This window comes from Tachypleus tridentatus, chromosome 9 (genome assembly GCF_004210375.1).
Source record: "Tachypleus tridentatus isolate NWPU-2018 chromosome 9, ASM421037v1, whole genome shotgun sequence".
Taxonomy (NCBI): domain Eukaryota; kingdom Metazoa; phylum Arthropoda; class Merostomata; order Xiphosura; family Limulidae; genus Tachypleus; species Tachypleus tridentatus.
This window is the reverse complement of record NC_134833.1, coordinates 112400285-112418979: the sequence shown is the minus strand read 5'-3', so window position 1 is coordinate 112418979 and position 18695 is coordinate 112400285. Positions and strand designations below refer to the sequence as shown.

Below are 18695 nucleotides of genomic sequence, written 5' to 3'. Positions count from 1 at the left end.
TAAGAGAAAATATGCTTTACAAAGTTTAGGATTTTGTTAGATAGTTGATATGGTTTTATTTAGAGAAAATATGATTTACAAAGTTTAGAATTTTATTAGATAGTTGATATGGTTTCATTAAGAGAAAATATGCTTTACAAAGTTTAGAATTTTATTAGATAGTTGATATGGTTTCATTAAGAGAAAATATGCTTTACAAAGTTTAGAATTTTGTTAGATAGTTGATATGGTTTCATTAAGAGAAAATATGCTTTACAAGTCTTTTGACATTCCCAAAATGATTACTGCTTATGCAGATGAGAGTAAGAATGTAGATTTGGTGCATTTGGTGTCGCACAAAGGGCTTGTAAAACCATTATTTCTATAGGTGTGGGTATAAGTTTATAAAGGTTATAATTTCACTGTATATACCACTGATAGGGCACATTTACATTACTGTGTTCAGTCTTGGGTTCTTTACCTTGGAAAGACATTAACGTTTTTTTCCAATGATTTTGTCATTTCAATGTACAAAAATATCGTAAAGTAGAAAACTGAATTCAACTATGGTTAAACATATAATCAGACCACAAACTAAAACGTTTAAAGAGAAACATCTATTTTGTGAGAAGTTTTAAAATAACAATTTTAGATATTAAGATTGGTTAAATTATCAAAGTCAAAAGGTGGAAGTGAAACATTATAATTAGGATATTGTGGAAAATCTACCACCAAAGGGTTTTGCTGTACAGTTTTGTAAGTGGGGAAGGATGCAGATAGTTTTGTTCTAGAGTTAGTTCCGATAGAATAACCATCCCAAGATCTTTTGTGAAGTGCTTCATGAAGAACATCATATCCAGACTTCTTGTAAATCATGTCTCCAACTTTAAGAGCCATTTCTTTTTTAGAACGTGGAACATGTTTGTATACTGCTTTACGATGTGGGGGTAAAATCCAAGCATAGTGGTGGTCCACGTCCAGTGACCGGACCATGGATGAGGCGTCTGGGTGAAGTGTCTGCATCAGTTCATATGCCACTCGACAGAGCTGAAAGCAGTAGAAAAAATAATCAATTATCAAGTGTTAATTTAAAGGAAAAATCAGCTACTATGTAACAATACCTTATAATGTTGAATCTTATAGAGAGAGCCACTACCTGTCTTATATAAAATTGGTTATTGAACCAAATATCTAAAGTACCAACAGCTGTAAATAGATAGCAGTTATTACCTGAAATGAAAAAGATTATGCAGCAAAATATCTTTTTTAACATCATGTACTGTTTAAAGCTCTATTTATGGTTTCTTCTGTGATCCGTTTTTAACTGTTACTTAAAACTATTAATTAAGGTTATATATATATATATATATATTTAACTGACAAATGTATGTTGGTCTGACACGCTCTGGTTCTCCTGAAGAAAAAAATATTAAAATGCTCAATTTTGAAAGTAAATTACAATAATATTGTAAGGACGATAAACTATTTTCAGCATTTAGGAAAATTAATATTTTTTGCACGTTGAATTTCTCCAAACAGAGAGAAGGTAACGGTTTACATGATTATATAAAATTATTAATTTAAAAAAGGGAAATTGGGACCTTCAAAAATACAGGAAAAAGATAAATAGCTTAAGGTGAAAATTCAATCGTCATAAAAGTAAACAAACATTGTATTGACATTATTTCCCAAAGCTTTAAATCCTGACTTTGAATTCATGTCTAAAATTCGTAATACTTATGGTTAAAATAGGGATTTAAAGCTTTAGGAAATAATGTCATTACAATGTCGCTATTTATATATCAAATATGTTTTCGATACGATTGCATTACAATTTATCAGGTTTAGTAAATAAGCTGTATTTGTGTTTAAAAAATATGAAATTACGAACAGGTCAAAGACTCAATTTACCAACAAGAAGGTTTATCTCGAAAGAAAGAAAAATACCTTTATATTTAAAAAAAAATGGTTGAGCGAATAACAAATGCGACATTCTGAGCTTTCGATTGTTTATTCATATAACATATGAGAAGTAAGTGTACATAAGGGACCGTTTCCAAAATTAGAAAGAGGTGAGCGGGACCTCTGTGTTTCATTCACTAAATATAGTGATAGCTCATCAAATAAAAAACGTTTATCTTGAATTTTGCGCAAAGCTACACAAGGACTATCTGCGCTAGCCAACCATAATTTAGCCATGTAAGACTAGATGGAAAGTAACTATTCATCACCACCCACCTCAACTCATGGGCTACTCTTTTACTGACGAATAGTTGGATTAACTGTTACATTATAACGCTTCTACTTCTGAAAGGGCGAGCGTATTTGGTGTGACGGGGATTCCAACCCTCGACATTAAGAATCGAGCGCTCAAATCACCTGGCCATGCCGGGCCCAAATAGAAATTATAAAAGTTTTTTTTAATTTTATATTCTAGCTTGTCAACATCAGTGATTTGAGTTATTTAAAGAAATATTATTCTATCGCTGTTTTCACATTCATTTAATAAATTTAGTTTCAAATAACTTCTTCAACTTATTATCGTTGTACCGAACGTGAAAAACAGGCTAAGCGCTGAGAACCAACTCACCTAATTTTGTTATCATTCCATAAAACCAGTTACAATCTCAGTCTGGTTGTTTTCACATTCTTCTTAATATGTTTATTAGGGATTTCAACTAACTGATGTAATAAAATATAATTTCAAGTTTTTATCTACCCGAAGTCGCTTGTTATTAGGCCTTCTGTAGAACAATAAAACTCGTCAGCATTATGATAGCTGAAATTACTTTAATATATTTAATTTTCACGTTTAAATAAGCTAGTCTGCAAGAGATGTTTTATGCAAGTTTATTTTATACGTCTAAAAACAAATTTAAACGAAGAAAAACATTTTTCAGGAAGATCTGATATTTAAGTGCGATAAAAGTCAACTTAGAACGTGTTGAAACGTTTATGAATAGATTGTATTCCAACATATGCGATAATATTCATACAACAGTTTAATATCTATGGTAATAACTGATTTATATTTAGTTTGTCGTTGTACATATTATTTTATACGACATATCACAATTGAAATATCAAAACAATCAATAACTTATACATATATTTACCACTGAACAACAAGGAACAGATCAATCAATAGTAACTAATATACTTCTGATAAAAAGGTGTAGATGTGGATACTCTGTAGGGACATACATGAGTTATTAAGCTCTACACATACCCCTGAGGAGAGAGTACAGACAAGAAAGTCCGAATGAGCCAGAAGGAACACGTCCGTTACTACTCCTACAAGAGAAGAAATGCCATATCGAGTTTTTTCGTCATTGGCGACGGTCGTGGCTTCTGAGTTGAACACGAATACGTAATTGGGATACCTTTAAATGAAATCAACACTGATGTATCAAATTAGAAAACTGACGTAAAGAGGTAACAAAGGAAAAATATCTAATGTCACTGGTGAAATAAAAACAGTAATATTAATACCTGATATAGATATTAATTAATTAGGGTTTGTGAGCTTCTTTCAGGTTGGCTTATAAATAAATATAAATAAAAAATGGCTGAACAACTTGTTAACAAAATAATCAAAAATCAACATAATATATAAACATAGTGATCAATAATTTTTAATTAAAAATTTTTACAAAATATTAAAATACATTCGCAGTATTAAGTGAGATTAACTTAATAACTTCTTCAACTTATTATCGTTGTACCGAACGTGAAAAACAGGCTAAGCGCTGAGAACCAACTCACCTAATTTTGTTATCATTCCATAAAACCAGTCACAATCTCAGTCTGGTTGTTTTCACATTCTTCTTAATATGTTTATTAGGGATTTCAACTAACTGATGTAATAAAATATAATTTCAAGTTTTTATCTACCCGAAGTCGCTTGTTATTAGGCCTTCTGTAGAACAATAAAACTCGTCAGCATTATGATAGCTGAAATTACTTTAATATATTTAATTTTCACGTTTAAATAAGCTAGTCTGCAAGAGATGTTTTATGCAAGTTTATTTTATACGTCTAAAAACAAATTTAAACGAAGAAAAACATTTTTCAGGAAGATCTGATATTCAAGTGCGATAAAAGTCAACTTAGAACGTGTTGAAACGTTTATGAATAGATTGTATTCCAACATATGCGATAATATTCATACAACAGTTTAATATCTATGGTAATAACTGATTTATATTTAGTTTGTCGTTGTACATATTATTTTATACGACATATCACAATTGAAATATCAAAACAATCAATAACTTATACATATATTTACCACTGAACAACAAGGAACAGATCAATCAATAGTAACTAATATACTTCTGATAAAAAGGTGTAGATGTGGATACTCTGTAGGGACATACATGAGTTATTAAGCTCTACACATACCCCTGAGGAGAGAGTACAGACAAGAAAGTCCGAATGAGCCAGAAGGAACACGTCCGTTACTACTCCTACAAGAGAAGAAATGCCATATCGAGTTTTTTCGTCATTGGCGACGGTCGTGGCTTCTGAGTTGAACACGAATACGTAATTGGGATACCTTTAAATGAAATCAACACTGATGTATCAAATTAGAAAACTGACGTAAAGAGGTAACAAAGGAAAAATATCTAATGTCACTGGTGAAATAAAAACAGTAATATTAATACCTGATATAGATATTAATTAATTAGGGTTTGTGAGCTTCTTTCAGGTTGGCTTATAAATAAATATAAATAAAAAATGGCTGAACAACTTGTTAACAAAATAATCAAAAATCAATATAATATATAAACATAGTGATCAATAATTTTTAATTAAAAATTTTTACAAAATATTAAAATACATTCGCAGTATTAAGTGAGATTAACTTATAAATTATATCAATAACTGGAAATGGAAGTGTGTTATTTTTGAAAACTGTACAGAATATATTACTTTACTTCTGGACTGAAGATATAGAGCGGTATTAGTAATAGTTGATATGATATCGTTATTATTAATAACATTCGCTGACGTTATTAATTATTTTCTTACTTCGTTTTGCACTCGATCAGCACTTTAGGATCATCCGTTGCTACAAACACTCGACGAACGTTCACGTTTTTCACAAGCTCCAAACGTTTGTAAAAGTCATCAACATGCAGCATGTATTCCTCTATAGAGTGAAAACTTGCCTCACTTCCTATTTTATCCGTGCGTCGCACGTGAATCCTGAGTGCAGTAATTTTAAAACAACAAAAGGATTAATTTATACAAATAAATGTTGAACACTGCATACTGATGCACGAGTTGGTTTGTTGAAATTAATAAATTTATCTATGTATCTGTATTGTGATCTTAAATTATAATTTCTAAAAAAAGTATTTTATTCAAGCATTGAGTTTACTAAGCAAAGAAATTTATCAGAAATTAAAAAAACAATAACATTCTGCTACAAAATCCCATCATTGAAATTTTGACACCAGAAAAATCGTTGATAAAGCAAAAGGATCTTGGGCTCTACAAGAGAGTATCCTTGTATCAATCCCATGTAAACTAGCCTAAACACGGCGCAGTAATTGTCAAAATCTCTGTTACTTACCTACAGATGAAGCGTATATTAAAATATTAGTTTACTATACATTCCCTCTCATACAAAATACAACAACTTTAGCTTTTGCAGAAATTATTTTGAAATTAAGTTGGAAAAGAAATTTATCCTTAGTACGTGTTTTTGAGCATCTGCATGTTATTTAATACTTTGAAACGAGTTAAATCGATAAGTTATTGTACTAACCCAACAATCGGGTGGTCATAATCCAACTTTCTCACCATTTGTACATTTTTCAATAGTCCCTCTTGCGGTCGAAGAATGTACTTTAGGAACTGGCCATACCACCAAGCTAGTGGTTTACCATGTGCTAACAATAAACGGAAAGCGATATCACTTGGTAAAGCTCCCATAAGACTCCTCGATTTGGCATCTGGAAATAAGAAAGTAGAATAAAATGCAGACTTTTTTTTTATCTTGCCGAATGATTTAATGTTTTATTATAGGAAAATTAAATCTAAATGGATTTTGACCCACTACCATGTATTAAAACGTTTTATAATAGAAACATTGCAAAAAGTTAAGAGAATTTAATAAACCTATTTCAAGAATCGTGATCCGTTTAATATTATTAAATTTGATTTTGTATTAAACATCTAAGTAGAGAAAATGTGTTTGGGCTTTCAAATTCAAGAAGAAATAATTTCAAAATGGGATCTTGGTTAACCTTTCTCAAACAATATGAAATGAGGAAAACGGATTTTAGGAATCTTTCTTTGTAATTAGTACTTATAACATTTGTGGACATGATTCTGGAATGTGTTTCAACTGTAATAAATAAGAACCAGTGGAATGTTGCTGGGCAAGACTATGTTTTAAGTTTGTTACCATCAGATTTCAATGTTCTGAGTTTTGGTTAAAATGAGCTATACTGATAATAATGACTAAAAATTAAGATCAATCTTCTAAACTATAATTTGAAATTTGTTTTTAGTTTGTTGACAATTAGAACAGCCACTTTAACAAAAGCTCTTAAGGAAAGTCAATCAGCAAACAATGAGTTTCTGAGAATTCAGATCAATTGAACTTAAATTAAGTCAATAAAGGCAAAATTTCAGTAGAAAAAATTGAAAAGTTTAAGATCAATATTTATATTTCAAAATCTTGTTAGTGCCAGAATAAATATGAGAATAAAAAAGGTGTTTTAAAAAAAGATTTAGCAGAGCAGTAGGATTCCTAAACTTGAAGACAATTTATAACATACTTGAGAGAAAGTAGGTCACTTCTTAGGCAACAAAAATACTTTTGAAATTAAAGGAGAGATATATATCAATAAATACTATGCTTCGAAAGAAGGAATAACCTATCTTAAATATTCTGTTATGTAACAAAGTGTTTATTACTATATAGCTGAAATGAATTTATATTTCTCAAAAATTCAGTTGTAAGACGATATAATTTATACAGATTTGTAAATCTGAACTAGTAAAATAGTAGTAGCAACTGTAAGAGATAAAGTAATTTATAAAACGTGTTCCATTTAATATCTAATAACAGAAACTAAGGTTTCTTATTTGTTTCTATTTGTGTAGTCCATCAAAATAGCTTGTAAAGTAACCATTCACATAGTTATTTAGAATGCTATCTGTAGGATTTACAAACGCTGAGAAAGTATTAAAATAAATTAAAATTTAAAAATAATTTAAATCTATTTTTAATTGACTGATTGCTTCTGTTAATACGGTTTGTGTCAGTCTAAATTAATCCAAATTTAAGATAAAATCTGGTTGGGTGTCTAACTTTTCGTGATAATTTAAAACTTGTCTAAAAGGTTTGTTTGTTTTTTTTTGAATTTCGCGCAAAGCTACACGAGGGCTATCTGCGCTAGCTGTCTCTAATTTAGCATTGTAAGACCAGAGGGAAGGCCACTAGTCATCACCACCCACCTCCAACTCTTGGGCTACTCTTTTATCAACGAATAGTGGGATTGGCAGTAATATTTTAACGCCCACCACGACTGAAAGAGCGAGCATGTTTTGATGTGACGGGGATTCGAACCCGCAACCCTTAGTTTACAAGTCGAGTACCTTAACCACTTGGCCATGCCGGGCCCTGGTTTAAGGGAAGGTCTCAGTTCCATGTAAAGTGGCCCGGCATGCCCAAGCGTGTTAAGGCGTGCGACTCGTAATCTGAGGGTCGCGGGTTCGCATCCCCGTCGCGCCAAACATGCTCGCCCTTTCAGCCGTGGGGGCGTTATAATGTAACAGTCAATCCCACTATTCGTTGGTAAAAGAGTAGTCCAACAGTTGGCGGTGGGTGGTGATAACTAGCTGCCTTCCCTCTAGTCTTACACTGCTAAATTAGGGACGACTGACACAGATAGCCCTTGTGTAGCTTTGTGCGAAATTCAAAAACAAACAAACAAAAAATCAATGTAAAGTATCTTATTATATAACATATATATTAATAAGTAACTAAACTATTGTTTCTTATTTTGAATTCCTTCATATTTATGTTACTTTTAATTGTAATAACAAATATTCTAAATATATAATATTAACAATTAATTTGAAAAGAAAATGCTGTCTAAAAACTTCAAAAAAGTAAATATAATCCCATTTTGAATTTTATCTTTTCCTGGATCATCGTAAAAGGCATTTACATGTTTTCTAATAGAAATTTTAAAGCCAAAGATACCAACAACCTGAGAGAAAATAAAATAAATCATTTTCAAAAATTTAGTAGAAATATAAGTTTTGCTGTACGTTTTTCTTTCAGTATAATTATCAAACATAACTTTTACTTTCCTTCTAAACAATAAATTTAAAAAAGAACATTTAATATTCAAAAGTTATTAGTTGTAAAATAATATTTATCCATGCCACAATACATTCTGAAAAATAATTTGTAAACAGTGCTTAATAAAATGATTGTTTGTTTTTTTTTAATTTTGTAAACATATTTCATATTACCTTGTTTTGGATAAAACAAAAGTTACCACAAAACTGAGCACTATATATATTGGCCTTTCAGTGCCTTAAATACCAAATGCTACTAATATTGAGTAAAAGTAAAAGTAAGTGTTGGCTATAGATAGTGTTCGCTGGCTGCACTCTCACTAGTCTATCAATTGAAAAGTAAGGACTACAGAAAGAGTTAACTCTTGTGCGGCTTTGAAATAAGATCTCAACCAAATAACTTTTTCCAACAGATTACATGTATCAGCCACGATATATATTTGTTTCATTCTCGAAGTCTCCACAAAGTTACTCGAGAACAATTTGCATCACCTGTTCTAAATTTAGAAGTGATTGTTATGTTAGTTTTGCTCCAAGAATTGTATTGATATATTTAAAAGAAGAACATAAGACATAAGATATTCTATCAAAATTGAAGACAGAGGAATCATATAAACAGGACAAATATTATTAATGTAATTTAGTTGCACGATTACCGATACAAGGTAAACAGGAATAAAAAAGAAAGGAAGACAATATTTTTTTCTATTATCCAACGAACCATCACTTTTCAGTACTTTGCCTGAATGAAAACTTAATAAAGTTAAATGGCTTTAGATACATCTTACTTTTAGTTGTGTACACACAATACGTTCAAATAAACTTATATACAAGTATACGATAATAATAGTGTTATTCCACTTTTTTGGAACATCACAGTAAGGACTTCAAATGGTGGTAGGCATGTTAAGTTATGATTTTATCAGTAACAAAGCTGGAAACTGTATTCCTTTTATAAATGAGTTGAGTTGTTTTACTTCTCCTCGAGACAAGCATAACTAGTTGTATTTCTGTGTATTTTAACAATGCGATTTTTAAATAAATTATTTTGGAAAACTTTGGATAACAAACTGCTATAATAGTTATAAACAACAGTATATAAGAAGAGTATGAATTCAATATTAAAATGTTTTCTATTCAAACAGTGTTGATGTAAAGAAATATACCTTTATCATGTAAAGATGATAAAACCTTTATCATGTAAAGATGATAAAACTACCATCAAAACACTTTCAGCAACAAAATGATTTAAAATTGTCGAACATATTTTTATTTATGAAGTCATTGGAGTAAGATAGATAATAATTCATTATAAAACAGTTGTCCGAAGTAGTTTAAAACATGTCCTTAATACTCAAAATTTTGGTTTTAAATACCAAAAGTACAGGAAATTAAAATGTATTGTATAGCAGTGTTGACTTCCTGGAATTGTACTGTAAGAGAAAAAAAAATATTTTATGTAGCCTTTTCTGAATTTAACATTAAATCCATAATGATTACATTAGTATAGTCTCAGTTTTTATCATCAAGACTAAAATATAATTCACTTTATAACAAAATACACGAATTTAGAAAAATACACAATACTTTCTCGTTCATAACATGAAAGGAGAAATGAACTAAAACTCCATACATACCCAGTGCTTCGTGTAGAGATAAGTTAATAAATGGTACTTCAATGCCAAGGCTAGTTGAAAGATTACTCTATTAACTTTCAGTTCTTTTGAGATTTCAGAACTATCGTTCACTCTATATTAATTTTTGAATAAAAGCTCAATAACTTGTGCTAAATAACTTATGCACCCAAGTTCGTGACAACTGGTTTTGTTGGAAACTACTTTTACCTCATTTCTTATTTTTCACTGTAGATATTACCAGTTTTAATTCATCAGATTCTAAGTCACAACGCAGACTGAGGTATTATCTTCTTCTAGAAATTATCGTCTAGTTTTGCAACTTTCATTACTAAAGATATCAATAGATGTTCCCAGTACTGCTGATACTCAGGATGTTTTATAATTTTTGCATGTGCTGATCATAAAATAAACATCTATATTTCATGAACGTGTTATCTAAAATATATATATATCAATCTTTAGTCTCTAGATAGCATTGTTTTTATGGTTTTACAACAAAACACTCAGGACCTTTGTATCATAACCCAGAATTATTATTATTTGCGGAGAAAATCCCAGTCCTTGATTCTTTATGACTTGAGCAGACAGATTGTACTAGGAATATGGAGTACTGTTTTTGGTTATCTAGCTAAATGTTTCATGTATCAGTTCGAAACTACTTCTGTGAACATGAAATTCATCAATTTGCTAACTTTTATAGAATGAATACATCATGTGGGATTTTTACTTCCTATATACGAGGTCTGTTCAAAAAATACGCGGACTAACGTCATAAAACAAAATGTACTTTATTTAGAAGTTACAGGTCTGGGACCCCTTCAAAGTACTCTCCTCCCCAACGCACACACTTATCCCAACGGTGTTTCCACTTGTTGAAACAGTCCTGGTACCTTCTTTTGTAATGTCCTCCAGCTCCTTCGTCGCATTTGCCTTAATCTCGGGAATCGTCTCAAATCTTCTTCCTTTCAAGGGTCTTTTGAGTTTGGAGAACAAGAAAAAATCGCAAGGAGCAAGGTCAGGTGAGTAGGGGGGTGGGGAAGAACATTGATCGAGTGTTTGGCCAAAAACTCACGAGTTCTGAGGGATGAATTTCGCAGCAACGCGGTGCATCTTCAATTTTTCGGTCAAAATCTCGTAACAAGATCCAACTGATATCCCACACTCTTCAGCCAGCTCCCTGACAGTCAGACGTCGATTTGCCCGCACCAGGGTGTTGATTTTGTCGACGTGTGGGTCGTCAGTTGACGTGGAAGGACGTCCAGGATGCTCATCATCTTCAATGGACTGTCGACCATCCTTAAAACGTTCATGCCACTTGAAACATGCCGTACGTTCATAGCAACATCACCGTAAGCCGTCTTAAGCATAGCAAAAGTTTCAGTCGCAGATTTTCCAAGTTTAACACAAAATTTCACACCAAGTCGTTGCTCCTTCAGGTCATTCATTCTGAAATCCGCGAAACGAAAATATCGCACTTCACTTAAAACCGCGTAGCTGATACACAAATGAAGATATCTGCAATCGGGAAATGTCGTCGTAATCAGCTGATCTGTGCAAACCTAGCGACACCAAGCGGATTCCCCTGGAACCAACTGGAGCCGCGCAATTCAAACAGTCCACGTATTTTTTGAACAGCCCTCGTATTAGCTCTATTGGTTTTATTTATTATTGTTATCCATTAAATGTTTCAGTTTTACCTTTCTTTCTATAAAACCAGTACACCAACTTGAATACTTTCTTCATACTCATGAAATATAACAACTTAAAAAGTAAGTTAAGTCTATTTTTCTATTATTTAGCAAAACTGCTAAGAACCTTTTCCAAAACCATTCAAGAATAAGCAATCAAAAGCTGCTTTGTGTAAAAATAACTCAACTACTGTGTGTAAGTCAGAACACAAATAGTGATACTCGGTATTTGAAATAATTATTTACCCTTTTTTTCCGGGAAATATACTTTTCTTTTTTGTATTCTTAAACTTGTCACAGACGGGGCTTAGAGGATGAAACACAGAGTTCCACTCATCAGGAGCATAGTGCCAGTGCTTGGAAATAAGAACCACAGTTCTATTTGTGTGATAGGCCTTCACAAAACACCACAGGACATCATGAATACCAGCAGCAAAACCATGAGGATTGGTTAGATTGCAAATCAACGTTTGCTCGAACTTGCACGTTTGTGGATTCTATATAATAACGTATCAATAATATAGATTAATTGCACACACTTGTAAAGAAATATATACAGAAAATAGCAGTGTAAAGACAGAATGATTTTAAATGTACAAATATCGTAATATCAAGTGAAAAATATCCTTTCTTATATTATATTAAATAGCAATAAATACACTTCAAGAAAGTTTCTTATGGCAATTCTTATTTTTCTCAACCAGGTAATTGTCCATTATACGCTTGTCCTGGATATAATAATATCAATGATAAAATTAGCAGTTTAAAATTGAAGTAAACAGGATAAGTCAGGACAATTGACTGTTGAGTAACTATACTTCTTTTGTTAACTCTTAGTTACAATGTGCTGTGTGTTTATATGTTATTTTTTCTTGATTTTACTGCAAATTATTAATTACAAACGTTATGATTAACAACACTCTTCAGTGGTTAATTTCATGATAAAATATTTGGAAAAGTGTGTTTATTTATAACATGTTTTGTTGTTAATGAACATAAATTACGTTTTAAGTTCTTTATTCAGTACAGTACACAAATTATATTTTCAATATTTTTATCATCGAAATACAAAATGTAACAACGAGAAAGAATTTCGTACCAAGGAATGAAACATTCAGATGTTTTGTTTGAGGTCAAAACAAGGTTAACGGACAATTTAGAGCATTTAAACTGTATGATTTATTATCAAAATACCAACTGCATCAAGGTCGTCTGAGATCATTATATACATAGTGTAGGTTGAATGTCTGAGTACTTGTACTACAGGAAAAATGATGGATAATCAGATGCCTAATTTACTGAACAATGAACTAAGGAAAAGCCCTTGAATTATTTATTGCAATACGTGTTTAGCCTTGTCACAACTATAATATCAGTAACTAAATTATTTGGTGATCAATCATGTAGTTAAAAGTATTCCTACATTTGAAACAATACCTGTAGAACATAAATTCTTTTGTGCACCAAATTTGATAATTTATTCATCTCATTTTCCCGCCAGATGTCACGATTATCAGCATCACCCATTTTCTCTATTTCCGACAGAATCACCCTACACACGAAAGGAGAAGAAAATAAATTTATTTCTTTATATTAAAGTATTTGAAGTCAGTGATATAAAATATAGGTTATAAAATATATACGTGATATAGCACGTAGTAAAACTACGATCAATTAATCATAAGATTTCCCTGGTAGATTCTTACTGACAAACGAGGCTTGAAATAATAATAATACAGACTATTCGTCAATACCATGGGTTAGAACTACAGATGTGGTTTGTTTGTTTTGAATTTCGCACAAATCTAAACGTGTATTTTCGCTAGTGGTACATAATTTAGCAATAAAATACCAGAGAGAACGCAACTCGTCATCATCCACCACCAACTCACGGGCTACTCTTTTACCAACGAATACTGGAGTTGACCATCACGTTATAACGCTCCCACTAATGAAAAAGATGGATCGAAAGTTCGAACTCACGACTTTCAAACTGCGAGAAGACTACCCTAGAGCATATGACCATACCAGGGACAGCTGGTGGTGTGAACAATATATTTATAAATAAATAAAGAATTTCAGAAAGAGGAAGTAAATATAGTTGTGACAAATGTCAATCCTTTGAAAACAATATAAAAAACATAGTACGGATGGCACTTGTATCATCCATTGATAATAGCATAGGAACACAGCGTAGGGAAATGGTAACAAACAAAAATGAATAAATTAAACTCGATTGTTATTGAATAGTTGTACATATTGCTATACGTTAATTCTTACCTTACTATTATCTAGGGATAATAAAAATGCCATCCCTACTAACTTGTTTGCATTATTTGTGAAGGATTGACATTAGCTATCCTTACATTTACTCCCTTTTTTCAAAAGTTTTTCTTTACTTGTGTTTATTGCAACGTTTCAATAGATATAGGAAGGTTGTATTTTTAACCAAGTTATAAATACAATAAGGTTCCAACTGTAGTAGTTATTGTTTACCTATTATTGGCTAGTTATTCCTTTAAGCTTTTCAAAGGAACAACAACGTTTTATAAGAAAGTAACGTAAACGGGTAATGATAACGTTGTTTTAAATTACTACTAGTTATTAATAATACTAATAAAAGCAAATACTCCGTTTGAAATTATGCAAAATTGGTTGACACCATTGTTTATGTTTTTGAGTTATGGTGTAAGAAAAAAGAAGCAAAAAAAGAAAAAGAAATTCAAACTTTTCTGATGTGATGTTTGCAGATATTCCAAGAACTTGTGATTCACTCACCACATAGATAACATAATACAAGAAAACACTGATGACTTATTAAGTGTTTATTTAAAATACAATTTCGATGAACAGTTCGAGCCATTCCTACATAGGTAATGCTTCCGTCCACCTGATAAAAACTGTTCGATTTGAAAGTTCCTTGTTTCATAGAGCCATAAAAAAATTTTGGAATATCAGACGATGACATTCTGCTGAAAACACACACACCTAACAGTGATGAATTGGTCCATAAACAACTATTGAATTCCATCACATATATCTTTACTTTGTAATATACGTAAGACAACTTGTAAACTTTCTATTTTGGAAAGTTATTGCCTTTTTCGCTTGTTTATCAGCACAGTTTATTTAGGACAACACTCCAGTAGCTATTAAAGCTCCTCATGCATTTTTACTGTCGAATACATAATTTCTATTTTTATACATTAGCATATACATATATATGTGAACGTTTTAACCTCAAAAGGTTCTTAGCATCCCAGTATCCAGATGACGCAGCGTTATGAAGATTGTGGAGTTCTTTGAAATGTAGAAACTGTGGGAGGACCAATTGAGTTAGGAAAACTACTTTTGAAAGTAAAGCTCCTGGACCTTTTGAAAAATCAGAAAAACACTAAATATTGTTTATATAATTACGAGAGCTGTTCAAAAAATACGCGGACTGTTTGAATTGCGCGGCTCCAGTTGGTTCCAGGGGAATCCGCTTGGTGTCGCTAGGTTCGCACAGATCAGCTGATTACGACGACATTTCCCGATTGCAGATATCTTCATTTGTGTATTAGCTACGCGGTTTTAAGTGAAGTGCGATTTTTTCGTTTGGCGGATTTCAGAATGAATGACCTGAAGGAGCAACGACTTGGTGTGAAATTTTGTGTTAAACTTGGAAAATCTGCGACTGAAACTTTTGCTATGCTTAACACGGCTTACGGTGATGTTGCTATGAAGCGTACGGCATGTTTCAAGTGACATGAACGTTTTAAGGATGGTCGACAGTCCATTGAAGATGATGAGCATTCTGGACGTCCTTCCAAGTCAACTGACGACCCACACGTCGACAAAATCAACACCCTGGTGCGGACAACTCGACGTCTGACTGTCAGAGAGCTTGCTGAAGAGTGTGGGATATCAGTTGGATCTTGTTACGAGATTTTGACCGAAAAATTGAAGATGCACCGCGTTGCTGCGAAATTCAGCCCTCAGAACTCGTGAGTTTTTGGCCAAACACTCGATCACTGTTCTTCCCCAACCCCCCTACTCACCTGACCTTGCTCCTTGCGATTTTTTCTTGTTCTCCAAACTCAAAAGACCCTTGAAAGGAAGAAGATTTGAGACGATTCCCGAGATTAAGGCAAATGCGACGAAGGAGCTGGAGGACATTACAAAGAAGCGTACCAGGACTGTTTCAACAAGTGGAAACACCGTTGAGATAAGTGTGTGCGTTGGGGAGGAGAGTACTTTGAAGGGGTCCCAGACCTGTAACTTCTAAATAAAGTACATTTTGTTTTATGACGTCAGTCCGCGTATTTTTTGAACAGACCTCGTATATGTTTCCGATTCTAAACTTCACTTATTCCAGGGACTTGTTCTGATTTCAGAAGACTGAAGACGACAGCAATACATACTCCAAAAATTTCGCCACATAAGCTCCTTGTAAGTATATACTATTTTTGATCTAGTCTATCAGTGCTTCACTTAATGTAAAGTTTAATGTTGTATAATGTCTGAAGAAAGAAAAGTGAAAAACATTAAATGTAGCAAAAGAATAACAGATGTGGTAATGCTTATCGTTGAACTACTTAAAGATATATTGGAAAAAATTTTAATGCAGTTATATGATATACACTATAACCGAGAGAATTTAACTTCTTAACTTCATTTATAACTTATGTAATGTTGCATCTACGTTGATGAGTATAGTAGAAGGACTTATTAACGAACACCTAAACCTTTGAAACGAAGAGTTTAAGCGTTTACAATTAGTATTATCTCTAAATAATTTTGATAATTTTAACACGACGAGTTGTTTCAGTGTATGAATGAAAACTATTGATTTTTATTTAGCTGCTTTAGTGGGAGTTATTTGTTCCACACATAAATTTCCTCGAGTTGATAGCTTTTATGCTGCGCTCATGACTAGAAAAATTGGAATCTAAATAAATTCCTTTGTAACAAATGAAAACTCTAAACTCAACAACTATGCCCTCAGGCTGCCCCATTACAATGACCTATTCAATCTTAAGAGTGTAGATATTCTCAGGAAACTCGCCTGTCAACAAATCAAATCAAGCTTTCTAGGATTTACATTAAAGTTCTCTTTTCTCTCCTGATCCAGAATTTTTCTTCACCAATCATAAATGTTATAAAAGGTCTTTCCATGTATGATTATTTCGTTAAATGGATAAGTAAAAGATTTCAGGACAGTTCATAGAAAACAAGTTCCCCGTGATAACAAGTTTCATTTGTCATTAAAATGTAACAGTTGCATTATATAATGGAAATTATAACAAAAATTGCCACAACCAATTTCACAAAGTAAAGTCTGTTTTTCCCTATTTGCTTTGTCGACTTCCACTTGTCAATCAGCACTCATCAAATCTAATTAGACACCATTTTTTGAGCAGTTGATATTCAATGAGCAAGTCATGCTATTTAGAACATCGATCAGATGTAAGACCTACACTCTTCCAGTTATGTATCTAATATAGATGAAGTGGAAGGTGAGCTGTCCTTCTTATATCTTGCTTGAAGTATAACTAATTTTGATCTATATAATCTGGGAGCAATATCTATTCAGCCTCACATAGTGTAACGTCTCAATTAGAATTGACACGAAATTTATGGTGTAATATATTGTTCTAATGACGACTTTTCATTCGTAAGACATGCGAGAGTTTTTCCAACTATTAATCCACCAGAAGATGCTGGAGTATTTTGTTCTACTGTGGCTAAGTCACTAGATGTAAATTTATTTTTAATAAGTCCTGGTGGTACATTATTGTTCTTCTCGTTGTTATTTGTGCAGCAACGATCCAATATTGATGGCTTTGTATGAAATCAGTTCCCAATACACACTTTTTTTTTCGAAGCCAATTCTTCACACATAATGAGGGATAGAGGAATTTCCTACACTAAGACTAAAGCTCAACTTTTGTCTTGTTAGAACATTTTGTCCATTCGTTGTTTCTGACATTTCATTTTCTTTCTTTATTTCTACTGGAAATTTCCTACAATAAAAACATTTCATTACAAAATGGAGTTGAATCATTGTAGCTGTAAAACCAATGCCGGCCAATAAACTGAAAGAATTCCCATCATTGTACTCATTTACTAGTGGTCTGATTTCTTTAATTAATGAACATATCTCATCTGTAAAGAATGGAGTACTCTTGGTTGGAAGTTTTTTCTATAGTATAGCTAATTTATATTGTTCTAGTGTATGATTAGTTATTGTTCCTTTGATTTGGTTGGGTTTAGAGTACTCAACCTCACGTTATTATCTCAATGGTTTATTAAAAGCTGATGAGTTTTCATAGTACTGACTGTAATGACCAAGTTTCTTAGATTCATAACAGCCTCCTTTGTCCAACATCTTTGAGGACGATTTGTATTACCTATAGTTTTTTTTGTCTACAGTTCCAAGCAAAAGTCCTCCCAAGTTGCACTTGCAACACTTATTGTTCTATATTTTAGTTCCTCCATTATGTGTGATTAGTTGTATGACTAATACTTTCAGTCATTCTAGACTATTGTCAAAGGAAGTTTGTATTTTAATATTTCATGATTCTGTAACTTCTGGATGATGGCTCTATTTTTTATATCTAATTTTAATGGATTTTAGCTCCATCATCAATTAAACAGCTTCATTTAGAGATGTTTACCAATTCTGCTTTAGCCTAATTCACATATTCTCATCTTTCATGGCATCTGTAAATTGGTGCTAATTTGTCTGGAGCATCTGAGTCAGGTAACTTGGCAAGCTTTTTCAAAGTTTCTACTAATTTAATTAAGGTATTTACTTTCCCCTGTATTCAGAACTTTATTTTGAATACTTCTTTTGGTGTGCCAGCCTGAGCCTGTTGGAGAAAGCAATTACCAATTTTAGATAGCTCTTACAGCTCTCAGCTTATTCTTGTTAAAGCTAATGCTTTTAAAAGGGCATCAGTGTGATTTTCGTGTTACTCAACATTCCATCTGTTCACTCTAGAAACTATTTTTAACTGAGCCTGTTTTGCTTTCCCTGGTAATTTTCCGTCCTAGTATATCGATTTTTTGGATTGGGCAA

General features: G+C 32.3%; 1 protein-coding gene across 1 annotated transcript in view; it reads right to left on the bottom strand.

Annotated features, from left to right (window-relative positions):
• Nucleotides 1–581: 581 nt before the first annotated feature.
• LOC143227454 (alpha-(1,6)-fucosyltransferase-like) overlaps nucleotides 582–18695 on the bottom strand; it is a 31456-nt gene continuing 13342 nt past the window's right edge. The window contains exons 4-11 of the mRNA XM_076458898.1: nucleotides 13070–13184; nucleotides 11879–12129; nucleotides 5756–5995; nucleotides 5014–5190; nucleotides 4315–4537; nucleotides 3778–3836; nucleotides 3209–3362; nucleotides 582–1026 (exon numbers count right to left, since the gene is read on the bottom strand). Coding sequence (XP_076315013.1) covers nucleotides 628–1026; nucleotides 3209–3362; nucleotides 3778–3836; nucleotides 4315–4537; nucleotides 5014–5190; nucleotides 5756–5995; nucleotides 11879–12129; nucleotides 13070–13184 — 1618 coding nt within the window. The 3' untranslated portion in view covers nucleotides 582–627. The remainder of the gene's footprint in view (nucleotides 1027–3208; nucleotides 3363–3777; nucleotides 3837–4314; nucleotides 4538–5013; nucleotides 5191–5755; nucleotides 5996–11878; nucleotides 12130–13069; nucleotides 13185–18695) is intronic.